Here is an 18,025-nt window from a genome sequence, read left to right on the forward strand (position 1 = left end):
ACAGAACCTGCTTGGGATTCCCTCTCTCCCTTCCCCTCAACGTGCACGCTCTCTCTCAAAATAAGTAAACTTAAAAAACAGAACAGACACTGTAACAGCAGTATGAAAGACTGGAATGGAATAAATGGAATTAAAGTATTCTATGGCCTTGCTACTCAAAGTGTGTTCCAAGGACCAATAGCATCAGCATCATCTGGAAGCCAATTAGAATAAAGAATTTCAGGCAAAATTCCAGACTGCTTGAGTTTGAATCTGCATTTTAAAGAAAATCTCCAGGTGATTCATATGTACATTAAATTTCCAGAGGCACTATTCTAAAGTCTGGAAAGTAGTAAAATAAATTGCAAATAAAATGGATTGCAGTGGGAGAAATTCACGTAACTAAGACAGATGCAGGTAAAAAAGCAAACAAGATCTATATGAGTACAAGATGAAGGACTCAGTTTCACTTTTGTTGAAATTTGAGAAAAGAAGATAAATAGAATTGTCTAGCACTAAATTATGGATATTGGACTGATGCTGGGAAAATTGGCCAGGTTATATATATATTTAAAGTTGTCTAAAAGATGATAAAGTTATGGTAGTGACTGAATCCTTCCTTCAACTTCTTCATAAAATACATTGCAGAAGACTAAACCTTGGATAATCTCCACACTTAAAGGATTAGAATAACACAACCCAAAGTAAGGAAAAATAAAATTTTAAGACTATGAAGGCCAGTAGTTCTCAAACTTCTGGTCTTTATGGCTCCTTTACAACATACTTAGAAGAAGACTTCAAAGGGCTTATGTTTACATGGTTTACAGCAATATTTATTGTTATAAATTAAAACTTAGAAATATTTACTTATTCATTAGTTTATAAACAATAAATTCATTGCCTATTTTCCATTATTAAAATCAGTGACTTGAGTGACAAGTTTTTAAATTTTTAAAAATCTCTTAATGGTTGGGCTTAATAGAAAACAGGTGGATTCTCATTAAGTGCTTCCGCCTTCTCTGTTGCTATATATGGTTTTAGTAAAGTATATAAAGAAAGTCCAGCAGCGCCTGGGGAGCTTAGTCAGCTAAGCATGCGACTTCATCTCAGGTCATGATCTAATGGTTCATGGGTTTGAGCCCTGCATCAGGCTCTGTGCTGACAGCACACAGCGTGGAGCCTGCTTCAGATTCTGTGTCTCCCTATCTGCCCCTACCCCTCTCACACATGTGTGCTCTCTCTCTCGCTCTCTCTCAAAAATAAACATTAAAAAAAATTTTTTTAAGAAAATATTTCCTCTCAGTTATTTTTTCAGTTTCTCAATCGTGTTTTTTGAATGACTTATGTCTTGAACATATAAAGAACTCATACAAGTAAGTAATAAAAAGACAAGTAACAATTAAAAAGTGAGCAAAGAATCTGAATGGACATTTCTCCAAAAATACACAAAAACACAATGAGATACCACTTTATAGCCACTGGGATGGCTAGAATACTCAAAATAGCAAGTGTCTGCCTCAGTATACTCACCCACAAAAAAATCCCACCAAATAAACAAATACTGATTTGAAAAAAAAAATGCTGGTGAGGATATGGAGAAACTAGAACCCTTATGCACTCATGAAGGAAATATAAAATGGTGTAGCACTTTGGAAAACAATCTTGCAGTTTCTGAAAAAGTTAAATTCAATTACTAGTTGACCTAGTGATTCCACTCCTAGATACAGACAGGAAAGAAATGAAAACACAGGTTCACAAAAAAGCTTTTTACATAAATGTTCATAGAAGCATTATTTATGATATCAAAAAGAACCCAAATGTCTATCAACTGATGAATAAACAAAATGTGTCAACTCCACAGAGTGGAGTATCATTCAGTCATAAAAAGGAATGAAATACTGGTATGTGCTCCCGCACAGATAAATCTTGAAAATGTGCTAAGAGAAAGAAGTCAGTCACAAAAGACAATATATTATGATTCCATTTATATGAAAATATATAGAGAAAATAGATTGTTGCTTAACAGTGGAAGGATGGAGGATTGAGGGTGACAGTTAAAGAGTATGGAGTTTCTTTCTGAGGTGATGAAAGTATTCTAAAATTGATTATGATGATGGTTGCAGAATTCTGTGAATATAGTAAACACCAGTCAGTTGTAGAGTTTTAATAGGTGAACCTAAAGTATATTTATCAATAAAGTTGTTACTAAAAATAAAGTAAAATAAGAATAAAAATATATGAATTATAATAAAAGCAAGAAACAAAAATACCTAGGAATAAATGTAAAAGAAATGTGCAGAACCTACGTAAAGGAAAAAACCCACAGAATTTCACAAATATAAAAAATTATATAAATGGGAAAATACATCATGCATCCTGAAGGGGCAGAATTATTTCTGTAAGATATCAACTCATGTCCCTCTTTATAAACATGCATTTCAGTAAAAATTCCAAGAGAATGTTGTACAACCCCTGCGCCCCCTCCTCCCCACACTGCTCCAAACAAAAGGATTTTAAAGTTTTATCTCAAAAAATACACAACTCCTGGGGCACCTGGGTGGCTCAGCTGGTTGAGAGTCTGGCTTCTGCTCAGATCATGGTATCATGGTTCCTGAGTTCGGGCCCCCCATCAGGCTTGCTGCTGTCAGCCTGTCAGCACAGAGCCCACTTTGGATCCTCTGTCCCCCTCTCTCTACCCCTCTCCCGCGTGCACTCTCAAAAATAATTATTTTTTTAAAACTTTATAAAGAAGTATATAACTCCTTACTATCTGTTTTAATACTACCAGGTACTAAAATATATACACAGAGATTAAATTAAAACCACATGATAGGACGCCTGGGTGGCTCAGTCAGTTAAGCGTTCTACTCTTGATTTCAGCTCAGGTCATGATCTCACAGTTTGAGAACGAGCCCCACAACCAGCTCTGCGCCAACAGCACAAAGCTTGCCTGGGATTCCCTCTCCCTCTCTCTGGTCCCCTCCTTGAGTGCGGACTCTCTCAAAATAAACAAAAAAATAATCAAACAAAAAGTTTTAAAAAGAGACCCAGAATGCACTCAAGAATTCTGTGTAAAACAAAGATGGCATTTCAAATTGCTGGGAAAGAAACAGATGCTAAGACCACTGAGTAATATTTTGGAAAAGCAAATGCTAGATCCCACTTCATAACTTAGAACAAAATAAATTCCAGAGCAAGCCAGAAAGGGCAGACAGACAGGGAGACAGAGAATCCCAAGCGGACTCCACACTATTAGCACAAAGCCTCACTCAGGGCTCGAACTCACAAACTGTGAGATCATCATGACTTGAGCCATAATCAAGAGTCTAGATGCTTAACCACCCAGATGCCCCAAGAAAAGCCTTTCTAAATAACAGACAACTCAATACTGTAACTCAGGAACCAAATATGTCAATATAAGTAATGCAATAATCCTCAATATCCAAACTCTTGCAGCAACCAAATAATTTAAGATAGTAACTGTATCCATTTTTCCCCTACTATATGGATTTTTTCAAATAGAATATCTAACAAATAAAAAAGCACCCTCAAATACTACTGATGTTTATATAGTATAATATTTCTAGGTTTTTAGCAATACTAGTATAATATTTCTAGGTTTTTAGCAATCAGAAGCCTTAAAATTTTTTACCCTTTGACCCAGAATATAATCCGGATTTCTATGCTTAAGGACATTTTTGTTATTTCTTGGTTTAGAGTTTTTTTTTTTAATAGGAAAACACTAGTGAAATACATGTTACATTCAAAGACTAGAATTAGGCTGCCATTAAATTCTGTTCTTAGACATAAGGATATGAGAAAATGCCCGTTAAAAAAAAAGCAAACAGTACATATGAACTCAATTTTATATATTCATAGAAAAATAGAATGATAAACATATACCAAAAAAAAAAAAATCTTAACATTTATTTATTTTTGAGAGACAGAGCACAAGTGGGGAGGGGCAAAGAGAGAGGGAGACACAGAAGCCAAAGTAGGCTCCAGGCTCTGAGCTGCCAGCACAGAGCCCGACATGGAACTTAAACTCACGAGCCATGAAATCATGACCCGAGCCAAAATAAAATGCTTAGAGAACAGAGCCACCCAGGCACCCTCATATACCACAATTTTAACAGAGTAATTACAAATGTTTTCTTGATGTATGTCAGTATTTTTCAAACTTCCCACATATATATGCGGAAACTTCCCATATATATGATGTATATAATTATCATATATACAATCATAAACACCAAAAAAATTAAGTGAGGGTTGCCTGGGTGGCTCAGTTGGCTAAGCATTTCCACTCAGGTCATTATCTCACGGTTCGTAGGTTTGAGCCCCACTTCTGGCTCTGCACTGGTAGTGTGGAACCTGCTTGGGATGTTGTCTCTCTCTCTGCCTCTCCCTTGCTTGCTCACTCTCTCTCAAAAATAAACATTTTTTTTTTAATTAAGTGAAACAGAAAGGAAAAGCATTGGTTATGTGAAAAATTATATGAAAAACTTCCCCATGGGGCACCTGGGTGGCTCACTCAGTTGAGCATACAACTCTTGGTTTTCGCTCAGGTCATGATCTCGTGGTTCATGAGTTCAAGCTCCGCATCAGGCTCTGGACTATCAGTGCTTGGGATTCTCTCTTGCTCTTTCTCTGCCCCTACCCTGCTCATTCTCTCCCTCTCTCTCGCTCTCTCAAAATAAATAAACTTAAAAAAAAAAAAAAAAAAAAAAACCTCCCCATTTGCTTTGGCCAACTGGAGGCCCCTGGTGACCTGTGACAAAAAAGTTTTTAGGCAAAAGCAGAAGCAAGGTTGCAGAAGCTTCAAGAGAATTTAAGGCACTGGAGGAAAAAAGAGACAGCTTAAGTGCACGATCTTAGAGGAATGATAGAAAACAAACCAGAAACAGTTAAGTTTCACAGAAGTCATAGTATGTTTATTATTCCTTCAAAACTTGACTAAGTAACCATTTCTCCAATTCTAATCATTAAAAAAAAAAGTTGCTCAAAGATCAACTAAAATTCTAACAATTCCATGCAGCCTTCTCCAATCTTACCAAAAACTAAACTCCTCCCACTGCACTTCAGCTATACATGTCTTTATGGAATTTGCCTTTTTCCTTCCCTCTCTCCCTATCTCTCTCTCTCTCTCTCTCTCTCTCTCTCCACACACACACACACACACACACACACACACACACACACACACACACACGGTTTATCCCAGTATATCTCACTGTGTTAATTGTTTATATGCATTATCTAACTTAATCCTCACAAAATCCCTATCAAATGTAATTAAGGTATTATCATCCTCATTTCCAAGTAAGGAAGAAGGCACAAAAAGGTTAACTTAACCAAAGCCAGAGTTGCCATAAATGACATGAATAGCATTTGAATTCAAGTCTATCAGATTCCAGACATCAATCTCTCAATTACCATCCTATTGCCTCATCTGTATTGGACTCCAACCCTCCTCAAGATAAGAGATCCATCTAAATGTATTTCTATATCTACCACAGTGTCCAGCACAATGCTTTACGTATGGTAAACATTCAATATATTTTTTATATATTGAATAAAACATTTAAACATAAAGAGTGAAGGTAAAGTGAAAGTAAGACACACAAAATAATGTACTCAGTAAATCAAACATTATGAAATAGTTTTCAAAAAAGCAAAAAAAGAAATGGTTTTCAACTTTTCAACTTGGGCCCAGCAGAAAGGCTCCCACAAAGAAGGATGGGGAGAAGGTGGGCTGTTTTGCCATCAACAAGATAGTGACTACAGAACACACCATCAACAAGTGCATCTATGGTGCAGACTTCAACACGTGTGATCCTTGGGCACTCAAAGAGACCCACAAGTTTCCCAGAGATTAGAACTCCAGACATGCACATTGACACCTGGCTCAACAAAGCTTTCTGGGCCAAAGTAACAATGAATGTCCCACACTGTATCTGTGTGCAGACGTCCAAAAATCATGGAAGATGAAGATTCACCAAACAAACTCTATACACAGGTTACCTATGTGCCTGTCACCACTTTACACCCAATCTTACAACCCTGAGATCAAGAGTCGTATGCTCTACTGACTAAGCCAGCCGGCACCAGCCCTCCAAGGAACAGTTCCTAAACCAAGGATCATTACTGAAAATCCTAAAGAGAAGATCCTGTGGCCTGCCATCAGTCATGTCCCTCTACGGATGACAAAATACATCTAGGATGTACAAAATACATCTCATCTCTCCCACCAGGATGGCAGCAGATTCCATCAATCACACTGATGTAATCAAATTAACTATAGTAGCATTTCCATGTTTTATCATATTGGTTTCTTAAGCAAAGAAAAAAAAAATGACACTGGTTTAGGTTATGGCCATGCCAATTTTTTATTATCATTTCACTCTCTACTAAGTGATTATTCAGTACTGGGAAGTACTCTTGTAAGTCCCAAAATAAGGGGGGAAAAATAACCTCACAATATTTGCCAATTTCTGCTCTCCAGAAAACTTAGCTACAGCTTCACACTCACACACAACCAAAGCTCTATCATCTTCACTGGATGGAATCTGCCCAGACCTGGAGATTTTTTAACTCAGCACCACTAACAAAGCTCTCACCATTCCTTACCAATCTAGAGGTTAAATTCCCTCTTAACATATGATTTATCCTATAGGTCTGGGGACTCCTCTTAGAAGGGAAAATGGAAACAAAATAAGATTAGAATAAAAAAACTGACCACCATTGCTGTTTTTATACCACTCTACCAAGCAGTAGGCCCACTGTCCCCTTATTTATACTCTTACTTCGAACACATCTTCAAACTCCCTATTATCTTAGCATTTTCTTAAGTCTAAATTTATTGAGCTTGTGCTCATATACTTCCACATTCATGATTGGTTACTGAGCCTTTCTCGGTAATCAGAATGAGTACCTTCCTATTTTGTGTTATGGTGGCCTAAAACCAGCACATTAATGAATTGCTAATGTTCATTGCTAAAAGAGCCCCACAGACCTTGGAATCAAACACTTGAAGACTATCAAGTATATATACTGATGCCCTACTGTTAACTTTTAGCATATTATCAGATTTCCTTCCAGATATGCTATATGAGCAACTCAGCAATCTGACTTCACACACTATATTCAAGGTAATATTCAGACAATTATACAAAAACCTACAAAAACCCAAATGCCCATCAACAGAGAACTGGTTAAGTTACAGTTGGACCAAATAACGGAGTATTACAGTGAAGCCATTAAAAATTATAATGTAAGTGCATATTAACATAAAAAGATGCTTACATCTTAATAAAATGATACAAAAATAAATAATAACATGTAATTAGCTTATTTACATAAAATATGTAAGAAAAGCTATGTATAAGGAAATCAAGAATGACTTAACAGATGTTTACTAGGGACGTCTGGGTGACTCAGTTAAGCAGCTGACTCTTAATAAGTCGGCTTAGGTCATGATTTCACGGTTCGTATGAGTTCAAGCCCTGTACTGGGCTCTGCACTCACAGCACGGGGCCTACTTCAGATTCTCTGTCTCCCTTTCTTGCCTCTCCTCCACTTACAGGCATGCTCTCTCCCTCTCTCTCCCCAAAATAAATAAACGTTAAAAAAAATTTTTTTAAGTAAAAAAAAGAGATGCTTACTAAAACATGAACAATTTCTTTGGTATGCAGAGCTTCAGATTCTCCAAATTTTACTAAATTTTTTTTTCCTGAAAAAAGCAGTTATCTTTTTTAGAAAAAACAAAGCTACTTGCATTATTTTTAAAAAGACTAAACAGGGGCACCTGGGTGGCTCAGTCACTTAAGCGTCCGACTTCAGCTCAGGTCATGATCTCGCGGCCCGTGAGTTCAAGCCCCGCATTAGCTCAGAGCCTGGAGCCTGCTTCGGATTCTGTGTCTCCCTCTCTCTCTGACCCTCCCCCGTTCATGCTCTGTCTCAAAAATAAATAAAGGTTAAAAAAAAAAAAAAAAGACTAAATATCCTGGTAGAGAGGTAAGTAATTAACAAAAGGAGTTAAGTTTTCTCCTGCCACCAAATATTACTGATGACACTTGCCCAACACATTCCAAGAACTTACACCAGATTATAATGAAGCACTCAGTTTCTGGCTGAAGTATGCTGTCCCTGAGGATTATACCATATATACTGCTTTTTATTACCTTACTCATGAATCACTAGGTATATGCTCCAATAAGGAGAGATCATCAAGGTACAATACTAGAATCAAAACTCTTTTGCTTGAACATTAACTCAAATGGTATGTATAAGGGAGACAGTTCAAAAGGAGCTCTAGCCTCGGTATTATTTTCCATCTCTTTATGGAGCTTCGGTGTCAACAATTTCCACAGATTGCCCCAATTCTCTTCTGCAAACAGCAGTCTCTACTTCCTCAACTTTTCTGCTCCTAGCCATCAGCTTGCAAAAGCACCCACTCTAGTTCAGCTGCTCACAGCTACCTCACTCTTTAGTTCAAACATTCTGACAAGAAAAATCTGATTGATCAACATCAGGTCAGGAGTCTATCTGGAATCCAATCAGCAATAGCTAGCAACGGGGGGGGGGGGGGGGGGGGGGGGGGGTGGGGTGGGGAGGGCTGGCTTAAGTTCTTCCAGAGAATATAAGCAACTTAACTTTTCTGGAAGAGGTTATAGCCAAGATAGGAAAAATACCCAGTCTTCAACCACAGTAAGGGAAGTGCAAGAAGATGCCCGGTTTATACTACGTTAATTCTCAACTAACACCTTTGGAGATAGTTTTTAATTTCTATGGAATTTGAGAGGAAAATATCATTAACAGGTGTTAATCACATGACAGATAAAAAGCCCAATGTTTTCCTCATATATAAACTCCTAAATAAAAGTAATTTAGTTAAATTTCATGCCACAGTCACAAATCTCACCACCTACATAAAAACAACTAATTTCTGCCTTTCTGCAATGCATATTAATTTAGAAAACAGTTGCTTAGGGTAGATATTTTTTATAAGCATATACCTAGTAATTCACAAAAAAGATAATTTAAAGCAGTATATATGATAATAATCCTCACCTACAGCATACTTCAGCCAAAAATTCTCATATCTAAATCACTACTGACTAGGGACACCTGGCTGGCTCAAGTCAGTGAAGCATGCAACTCTTGATCTTGGGGCTGTAATTTCAAGCCCCACGAAAAGTGTAGAGCTTAGTTTAAAAAATAAATAAATCACTACTGACTATAGGCCTAAGAATACTGATTTAACTAGGCAATCACATTCTTCTTCTACAAAAACCCTGCATGAACTAAAATGTTTACTAAGCACCTAGTCTGTACAAGGCACTATAGGAGGGACTCGGAAAAGAAGAAAACATGGGCCCTGACTGTAAGGAGTTCATCATTCAGGAAGGAAAGCTGTTGTTAATTTTAAAAAAAAAGGGGGGGCTGGAAATGCAAGCTGGTGCAGCCACTCTGGAAAACAGTATGGAGGTTCCTCAAAAAACTAAAAAGAGAACTACCCTACGACCCAGCAATTGCACTACTAGGCATTTATCCAAGGAATACAGGTGTGTATTTTCAAAGGGACACATGCACCCCTATGTTTATAGCAGCACTATCAACAATAGCCAAAGTATGTAAACAGCCCAAATGTCCATCAATGGATGAATGGATAAAGAAGATGTGGTATATATATATACAATGAAGTATTACTCGGCAATCAAAACAAATGAAATCTTGCCATTTGCAACTACGTGGATGGAAGTGGAGGGGATTATGCTAAGTGAAATTAGTCAGAAAAAGACAAAAATCATATGACTTCACTCATATGAGGACTTTAAGAGACAAAACAGATGAACATAAGGGAAGGGAAACAAAAATATAAAAACAGGGAGGGGGACAAAACAGAAGAGACTCATAAATATGGAGAACAAACTAAGGGTTACTGGAGAGGTTGTGGGAGGGGGGACGGGCTAAATGGGTAAGGGGCACTAAGGAATCGACTCCTGAAATCATTGTTGCACTATATGCTAATTTGGATGCAAATTAAAAAAAATTTAAAATGAAATTCTCATAAAAAAAAAAAAAAAAGAAACAGGGGCGCCTGGGTAGCTTAGTCAGTGAAGCATCCCACTCTTGATTTCCGCTCAGGTCATGATCTCAGAATTCATTTCATGAGTTCGAACCCCATGTTGGGCTCTGTGCTGACCGTACGGAGGCTGCTTGGGGCTTTCTCTCTCTACCCCCTTCTCTCTCTGTTCCTTCCCCTACTTGTGCACATGCGCATGCGTGCTCTCTCTCAAGATAAGTAAACTTAATAAAAAAAGAAAAAAAAAAAAAGGAAGAGGGACCATTACCTAAGTTCTTAATCTAAAGGATATAAGTCATTTTAAGAGAGGCTGGGAAAGGTTCAATGCCTCACCAAGAGCCACCTGGGTGGCTCAGTCAGGTAAGTGTCCAACTCTTGATCTCCGGTCATGATCTCACCACTTCTAGGATCGAGCCCTGCAATGAACTCTGCACTGACAGTCAGAGCCTGCTTGGGATTCTGTCTCTCCCTCTCTCTCAAAATAAATAAACATTAAAAAAAAAAAAAAAAAGTAGGTCTCACCAAAAGAGTGAGAAGTGAAGCTAGGAAGAGGAGTTTCAGCCAAATTGTGCCATGCATGATATATGTCACGCTAAGAAGTTAGTTTCTTCAAGCAATGAAGATCTAGAACAGTTTAAGCAGGTAATGTGATAATCATATATTGTTTTAGGCAACTCTGCAGAAGAAGCTGTAACATAAAACATTTTTTAAAGATCTATAATTAAAAACACAAAAATAAAAAGCACACAAAAAAGCAGCAAAGGGGTACCTGGCTGGCTCAGTCAGTAGAGCATCCAACTCTTGATCTCAGGGTCATGAGGTCAAGCCCCACACTGGGTGTAGAGATTACTTTTAAAAAGGGCGGGGGGGTGCCTAGGTGGTTCAGTTAAGCATCTGACTCTTGTATTCTGGCTCAAGTCATGATGTCATGGTTTGTGAGATCAAGCCCCACGTTGGGCTCTGCAATGACAACACAGAGCCTGCCTGGGATTCTCTCTCCTTGCCCCACCGCCACTCTCACTATATCAAAAATAAGTTAAGTAAATAAATAAATAAAGGGGGGGCTGGAAAAAAATATATGTGGTGAACATGACCAAGGGTTCCTATTGTTAATAAGTGACCAAACTCGTTATCAGGTAATAACACAAAATATTAAAACCTGAAAAATGAGAAAACACAGGGAATGTATTAAAAAATGCAAATAGCCAATAAAAATGTTTTTCTATAATTTTATATTTGAAAAAAAAATTTTTTTAATGTTCATTTGTGTGTGTGAGACGGAGGGAGACGGAGGGAGAGGGAGGGAGGCGGGGGAGGGGGGGAGAGTGGGGGAAGAGGGAGAGAGAATGAGAGGGGGAGGGGCAGAGAGAGAGAGAGAGAGGGAGACACAGAATCTGAAGCAGGCTCCAGGCTCTGAGTTGTCAGCACGGAGCCCCACGCCCACGCAGGGCTCGAACCCACGAACCATGAGGTCATGACCTGAGCTAAAGTCAGACGCTCAACTGACTAAGCCACCCAAGCATCCATTAGTGTTTAAACTTACTAGTATTTGGCTATTACAATTTTTGCCAAAATAACACTTTTTCAAGGATAATATTCAGTACAAGTGCCCATACTTGAGTATGGAAAGAGTGGAAATCAATACATCCTTTCTGAAAAGGCAAATAGACAATATAAACAAAAGTATGCTTATATTTTTGACAGAGTGATCACTTCTGCAATCTATCTAAAAAAATGTTATTAAAAATTTATGTACAGGATGTTCACTTGCAGCTTTATAATATAAAAGAACTGAAAACATATAACAATGAGAAGTTAAATCTAATACAAAATGAAATACCATACAGACAAAAAATGTATTTTCAAAAGAGTTAATAAACGAAACAATCAAATAAAACATTAGGTGAAACAAGCTACATATTGAACTACCTTTATCTCATTCTTAAAAATGTAAATGCATAGGGGCACCTGAGTGGCTCAGTTGGTTAAGCATCCGACTTCGGCTCAGGTCATGATCTCACAGTTCGTGAGTTCAAGCCCCGCGTCAGGCTCTGGGTTGACAGCTCGGAGCCTGGAGCCCACTTCAGATTCTGTGTCTCCCTCCATCTGCCCCTCCACTGCTTGCACTCTGTCTCTCACATTGTCTCAAAAATAAACTTTAAAAAAAAAAATTTTTTTTTTTAAATGTAAATGCGTAGAGGCACCTGGGTGGCTCAGTCAGTTAAGCGTCTGACTCTTGGTTTCAGCTCATCATGATCTCACAATTCAGGGGTTTGAGCCCTGCACTGGGCTCTGTGCAGACGGCACAGATCCTGCTTGTGATATGCTCTCTCTCTCCCTGTCTCTGCACCTCCCTTGCTCGCTCTCAATACAAATAAATAAACATTTTTAAAATGTGTACCAAAAATAAATGTGTACCAAAAGTATTTCAAGGTGATCATCAACAGGAATCATCACTGGATGATGAGATTTATAGTTTTCAGTATGTCTACAATGAGAATATGCAACCTTCATAATTACAAAAAAATTAAAGAAAGAAAGAAGAAGGTAGGCCAACCCATTTAGCTAGATTATGTCACATCTTGGTCAAGCTATGATTGGAAAGTTTCTTTCTCTTTCTGAAAATATAAAAATTCTTAATAATACACAACACATTACAAATACTTTGAAATCAGATATACAGGTACTATCATTAAACATACAAGTAACATTAACATGTTTCACGAAGAGTGCTAAAACTAATTATTAACAGTTATCATTGACAATGCAGATAGCCTACGTAATATCCTGCACGTTTGTAGTGCTTTATGGTTTCTAAGTTATATTAGAAAAATATGTGAATTGAAATCACGAACACTACTTCAAACATTAATTGGTTTAAGAGGATATAGACTTAGCTAGATCATCAAATAAAAATTCATAATCTGGGACTTCATATTATAGTAAAATCCGATTTCCAATTTTAAGAATCAGTTCAAATTTTAGAATTACTAGGTCAACCAAAAAATATTATGTTACTAATGATTTAACTATTTAGCACTCATATACTTATAATATAAAAAAAACTCTAGAAATGTATGGTGTACTAAAGGGCTCCCTGCTGACAGACAACATTTAGATTTCATTCAGCTACATAAGGACCACCACTTTTTTTTTTTAATGTTTGTTTATTTTTGAGAGAGACGGAGACAGAATGCAAGTGGGGAAAGGGCAGAGAGAGAGGGAGACACAGAATCCGAAGCAGGCTCCAGGCTACGAGCTGTGAGCACAGAGCCCAACGCAAGACTCAAACTCACAAGCTTGAGATCATGACCTGAGCCGAAGTCGGAGGCTCAACTGACTGAGCCACCCAGGCACCCCAGGACCACCACTTTTAAAATCTTACCACAACTACAGTAACATCATGCCTGAAGTTGTTAAAATACATAAATATACACTAATTTTTTATTGTCAGTTAAACATAATAATGTCTTCCATTCAAATAGATCATCACAAAGTTTCCACAGCATAGCGTAACTGTTAAGAACATGGGCTTTTTTAGCCTGACCTGAGATTAAGTCCTGTTCAAATCCTGGCTCCACCAAATACAGTCATGTGTCTCTGGGCAAATTATGTAAACTCTAAATCTAGGTTCTCTTATCTGAAAGGGGTGATAGAGTGAGTACCTACCTCAAAGAATTGATAAAGTACTCAACACAAACTGCTCAATAAAGTATTCTGCTTTAAAAATAATACAAACAGAATTATTCTGCAAATACTGTTATCACAGTATCTTGAGTTCAAGCTTAGACAGGGCTACTAACTAAGCAAGTAACAGGTGACCTTTATCTGGCAAACCACTTAGCCTTTCAGAGATTCAATTTCTTTGCTTCTAAAATTTAGGTACCAATGCTTGCTCCTGCCTATCTCCAAGGCTAAGGAGGGGGGCAAATAAATTGTCTACTTAACTGCTACATTTGGTAAACTATAATTTACTAAACACACACACAGAATAACATCTGTATTTAAAGCCATTTTCGGGGCGCCTGGGTGGCTCAGAGTCCAATTTCTGTTCAGGTCATGATCTCACGGTTCATGAGTTCAAGCCCCGCATCAGGCTCTGTGCTGACAGCTCAGAGCCTGGAGCCTGCTTCAGATTATGTATCTCCCTCTCTCTCTGCCCCATCCCTGCTTGCTTGCTCTCTCTATCTCAAAAATAAATAAACATTAAGAAAAATTTTTTAAGCCATTGTCACTCTTCTCTCAAAGAAATTTACCTTACCAAGGCAAATAATGACCTCAATTTACTAGTGAGCTAGCTATGATGATGGTCCAAAACGTAAATTCAGGCCTCCAACTTCTCATCAACATCCAGAAATGCTCTGGAGTTAAAGTGGTTCACAAAAAATCTAGAAAAGCAGCAAATATACAAATTCAGCCAAACAAGCACAGGATTAAAAACTGAAAATTATTTCCTAAACTGAATGTGAACCCACAAACTGACAGTAGCCAAATTAATACATCCCAAGCCTTGAAAATGTCTTTTTAAAAACAAAGCACTGAAGGGAAAGAGAAATTCAAGCATGTTAGTAGTGCTGGGATTGTTTATTCTAACATTAAAGCCAAACATTATTTTGAAATGTCATTTTAAGTTTTAGGATATCTATCAAGATCGTATTTTAAAAGGGGATGTGAGGATCCTTATTATGGGGTTCTTAGCCTGGTTCCATGGACAGGTTTCAATTAGTCCTCACAGTGCATGAAAAATTGTGTCTGTGTACCTGTATGTTTCCATGGGGAGAGTTTACAACTTCAGATTCCCAGCACGAGACATATAAATGGTAATGTTAATTCTCTCATCAAAAACTGATGACAAAAGGAAACTATTTACAGCCTTTTGTTACCAATTTTTATTTTAGCTAAATTACATTCTGCCAGATTTTTAAGTAAACATTTCATATGAAGTCTCTACCATTATTAAAATCTCTCTGCACATCAAGATAGAAAACAATACTATCCACATTTTATCTACCCTTTCATTTAAAACACTAAATTTTTATATTACACTGATATGTCCAGGCAGACTTCTTTTCAGTTTCATCAGTATTGTTAAATCTGACAAGAAATAGGTTTTTAGTATCTTTTAAATAATTCTTTTTCAAAATCAACTTGAAACACATCACATACATCATTTTCTTTCTTGTCATGGTTAAACTCTTATGGGGAGATATACTGAGAGATGAATTCTGAGCACATTATTTGGGAACTTTAGTTCTGAATATCTAATCAAAGATGAATTGATGCTCATCTTTGCACAACCTCTAGGGGAATAAAAGGACAGACTTAATAATTATTGTGAGCAAGATTACAAGAAAGACATAACCTACTTCAATTCAACAAGTTTTATCAAGGTCCAACCATCATGTTCCTATCCAGTCATGGATAAATGTTATTACTATAATGAGATAAAGTAATACCCTCTGTTCTTAAGAAACTTAAACATCTTATGTTTGGGATACAACACAAAAGAAAAATGAAAACAATTTTAAAACTACAAGGGAAAAAAAGCAACCTGTAATAGTTTGGTATAACCTACAAATAAAATTGCTGAAATAATTTTAAACAAATAAAAAAGGAAGCTTCATTGTGAGATTAGTGTTCAGGAGGCAAATTTTTAAACTGAGCTTTTAAGGAAATATTAAGAGGGGCTCCTGGGTGGCTCAGTTGGCTGAGTGGCCAACCTGATTTCAGCTCCAGTTATAACCCAAGGGTCAGGAGATTGAGCCCGCGTTGAGTGGCTTGGGATTCTCTCGCTCTCTCCCTGTCCCTCGCCCCCACACCCACATGTGTGGGCACTTTCTCTCTACAATAAAAAAATAAATAGAGAAAATATTAAGAAGTCGTCTTAAGTATTTTTAGAGACCACTGCCTTATACAAACCTGGTTCTACTAACTGTATATACATAAAGGTAATAAAAGTTAAATTCTACTTCAAGATTCTCTACATTTCTAAGTTTCCATAAATCCATCGCATTTTTGAGTGCTTCTAAGCAAAGTTCTAGGGGTTTCCCAAATAATTTTCAATAACAACTATCATGATGCCTCTTTTCACAACGTAATAAAGATTAACAGACTTTAGTTTCTTTAGATACTATGTTTAAAGTTGTTTTTCCTAGTTAACTTTTAAAACACCAAAACATTATTAAAAGCACTTATTTCTTTTATTAGACAGCAAAGATAATGCTCTTCCCAATTTATTGTAACAATAACCACACAACTTATGTTTAGGATATAAAATACAGTTTACTGAAATAAGTACTAAAGACTTATGTAATCATCATATCATAAATCACCTGCACCAAAAGTATCTCAAAACAACCTTAAAATTCTAGGAAAATTTACAGTAACACAAATATTGGAAAGTACAGTTTGAGTATGTGCAAAACCTGCTTCCACCTGTCAGAAAATAAATGCCCAGTTGAAAGTAAACTAGAACTCTAACACTTTTCTTATTGCATTTGGTTAATAAAGTCAAATTCAAGCACATAAATAAAGTCAAATTCAAACACAAACATTTTTTAAAACCATTGTTTTAAAGAATCGTATTAGAAAAGAGGTAGTTTGGAAATCTTCGGAAATATCAGAACAGAAATCCAAAACCCACATAAGCAGTTCTTTACATGAGCATTTTCTCAACAATCAAGTTTTTGTAAATTAATCTTATCTAATGCACCTCGTCCAACTAGGCCTTTGGGCCCAGAAGTAGTTAATCTGCAATACAGCTTGTTTCTTTAGCCTCAAATACTATCTTACAAGGGTCGGAAATAAAATAAGAATCTGGCTAGAAAAGATCAGGGTACGCTCTTTAACAATCAAAAGTATAAGGAATAGGCCTTTCATTCCAGGAGACAGGCCATGACTATCCCGGGATGGTATCTGTAGTACAGTGCTCTCCTTAATATAATAAAATTTACCATTAAAATGACGAACGGTACACGAAGAAGAACCATCATTAATTTTTTACAAAATAGGTATGAAGGTTCCAATCATGACTATTACAGTTCATTTTCAGCTATTTCAGGGCCGGTAGAAGGGTTTCATACACCCACACACCCCCAAGGGAGAGGAAAACCACCAACCTCCTCCCAGGGAGTTTAATGAAAATTAGCAGGTAAGAGAGGCCTCGGCAGCACGCTGAAATTTAAAGAGGGCGGCCGGAGGGCCGAAAGGTTCGGACTGCGGAGGAAAGCTTCGTCCTCGGACCCCACCTCCCCTCACCTTCCCGGCAGGGCGAGAGAGGCGAAGGCTCATTAGTGCCTTCGTTAATTGACACCTGTAATGAGGAAACTTTCCGAGAGGTGAGACCGCTCAGGCCCTGCCTGGCCAAAGCTCCGGGGCGGCCCCCTCTCGAGCGCCCAGGTAACCGGGCCGGGTTGGGCCCGAGGCGCCGCGGCGGCCGCGCCACCGCGCACCTTCCCGGGGCGCTAGGCCGGCACGCCGCCTGGCTCGGCCGTCGCCTCCCGCAGGCCGCGGCAGCCCGGGGAGCTGCGCGGGGCCCCCAAACCGTGCACCCCCACAGGCCGCCGCCGCGGCTACTTACTTTCATTTAACACCTCCACCAGGTCTGCGCAGTTCTCGCACATCGTTCGGCCGCCGCCCCCCCCCTCCCCCGCTTCGGATCGCAGTGACTGATCCCGACCGGCGGGGGGGAGGGGAGAGAGGCGGAGGAGGGGGCCGGCCGGCCGGCGGGGCGGGGAGGCGACGAGGGCGGGCGGCGGCGGGGACGGGGCGGAGAGCAGGAGTATGGGGGAGGGGGCCGGCGGTCCCCGGAGCGGGCGGGGGAGAGGAGGGGGGCGAGGGGAGGTGCGCAGGCCGGAGGGGCGCGGAGGCGCCGGCGGCGGGGAAGGGGGGGAAGGACGGGGGGAGGGGAGAGGGAGGGAGGGGGCGGGTGGGGAGAGAAGCAGCAGAGTCACTTCACCG

The 18,025-nt window shown here is 38.7% G+C and overlaps 1 protein-coding gene across 2 annotated transcripts in view; it reads right to left on the minus strand.

The window, feature by feature from the left end:
* USP34 (ubiquitin specific peptidase 34) overlaps positions 1–17,772 on the minus strand; it is a 248,353-nt gene extending 230,581 nt beyond the window's left edge. For both annotated transcript variants that reach the window (XM_042932359.1, XM_042932358.1), the window contains exon 1: positions 17,646–17,772. In XM_042932359.1, the coding sequence (XP_042788293.1) occupies positions 17,646–17,688 (43 nt within the window). In that variant the 5' untranslated portion in view covers positions 17,689–17,772. The remainder of the gene's footprint in view (positions 1–17,645) is intronic.
* Positions 17,773–18,025: the final 253 nt, after the last annotated feature.

Source organism: Panthera leo, chromosome A3 (assembly GCF_018350215.1).
Source record: "Panthera leo isolate Ple1 chromosome A3, P.leo_Ple1_pat1.1, whole genome shotgun sequence".
Classification (NCBI taxonomy): Eukaryota; Metazoa; Chordata; class Mammalia; order Carnivora; family Felidae; genus Panthera; species Panthera leo.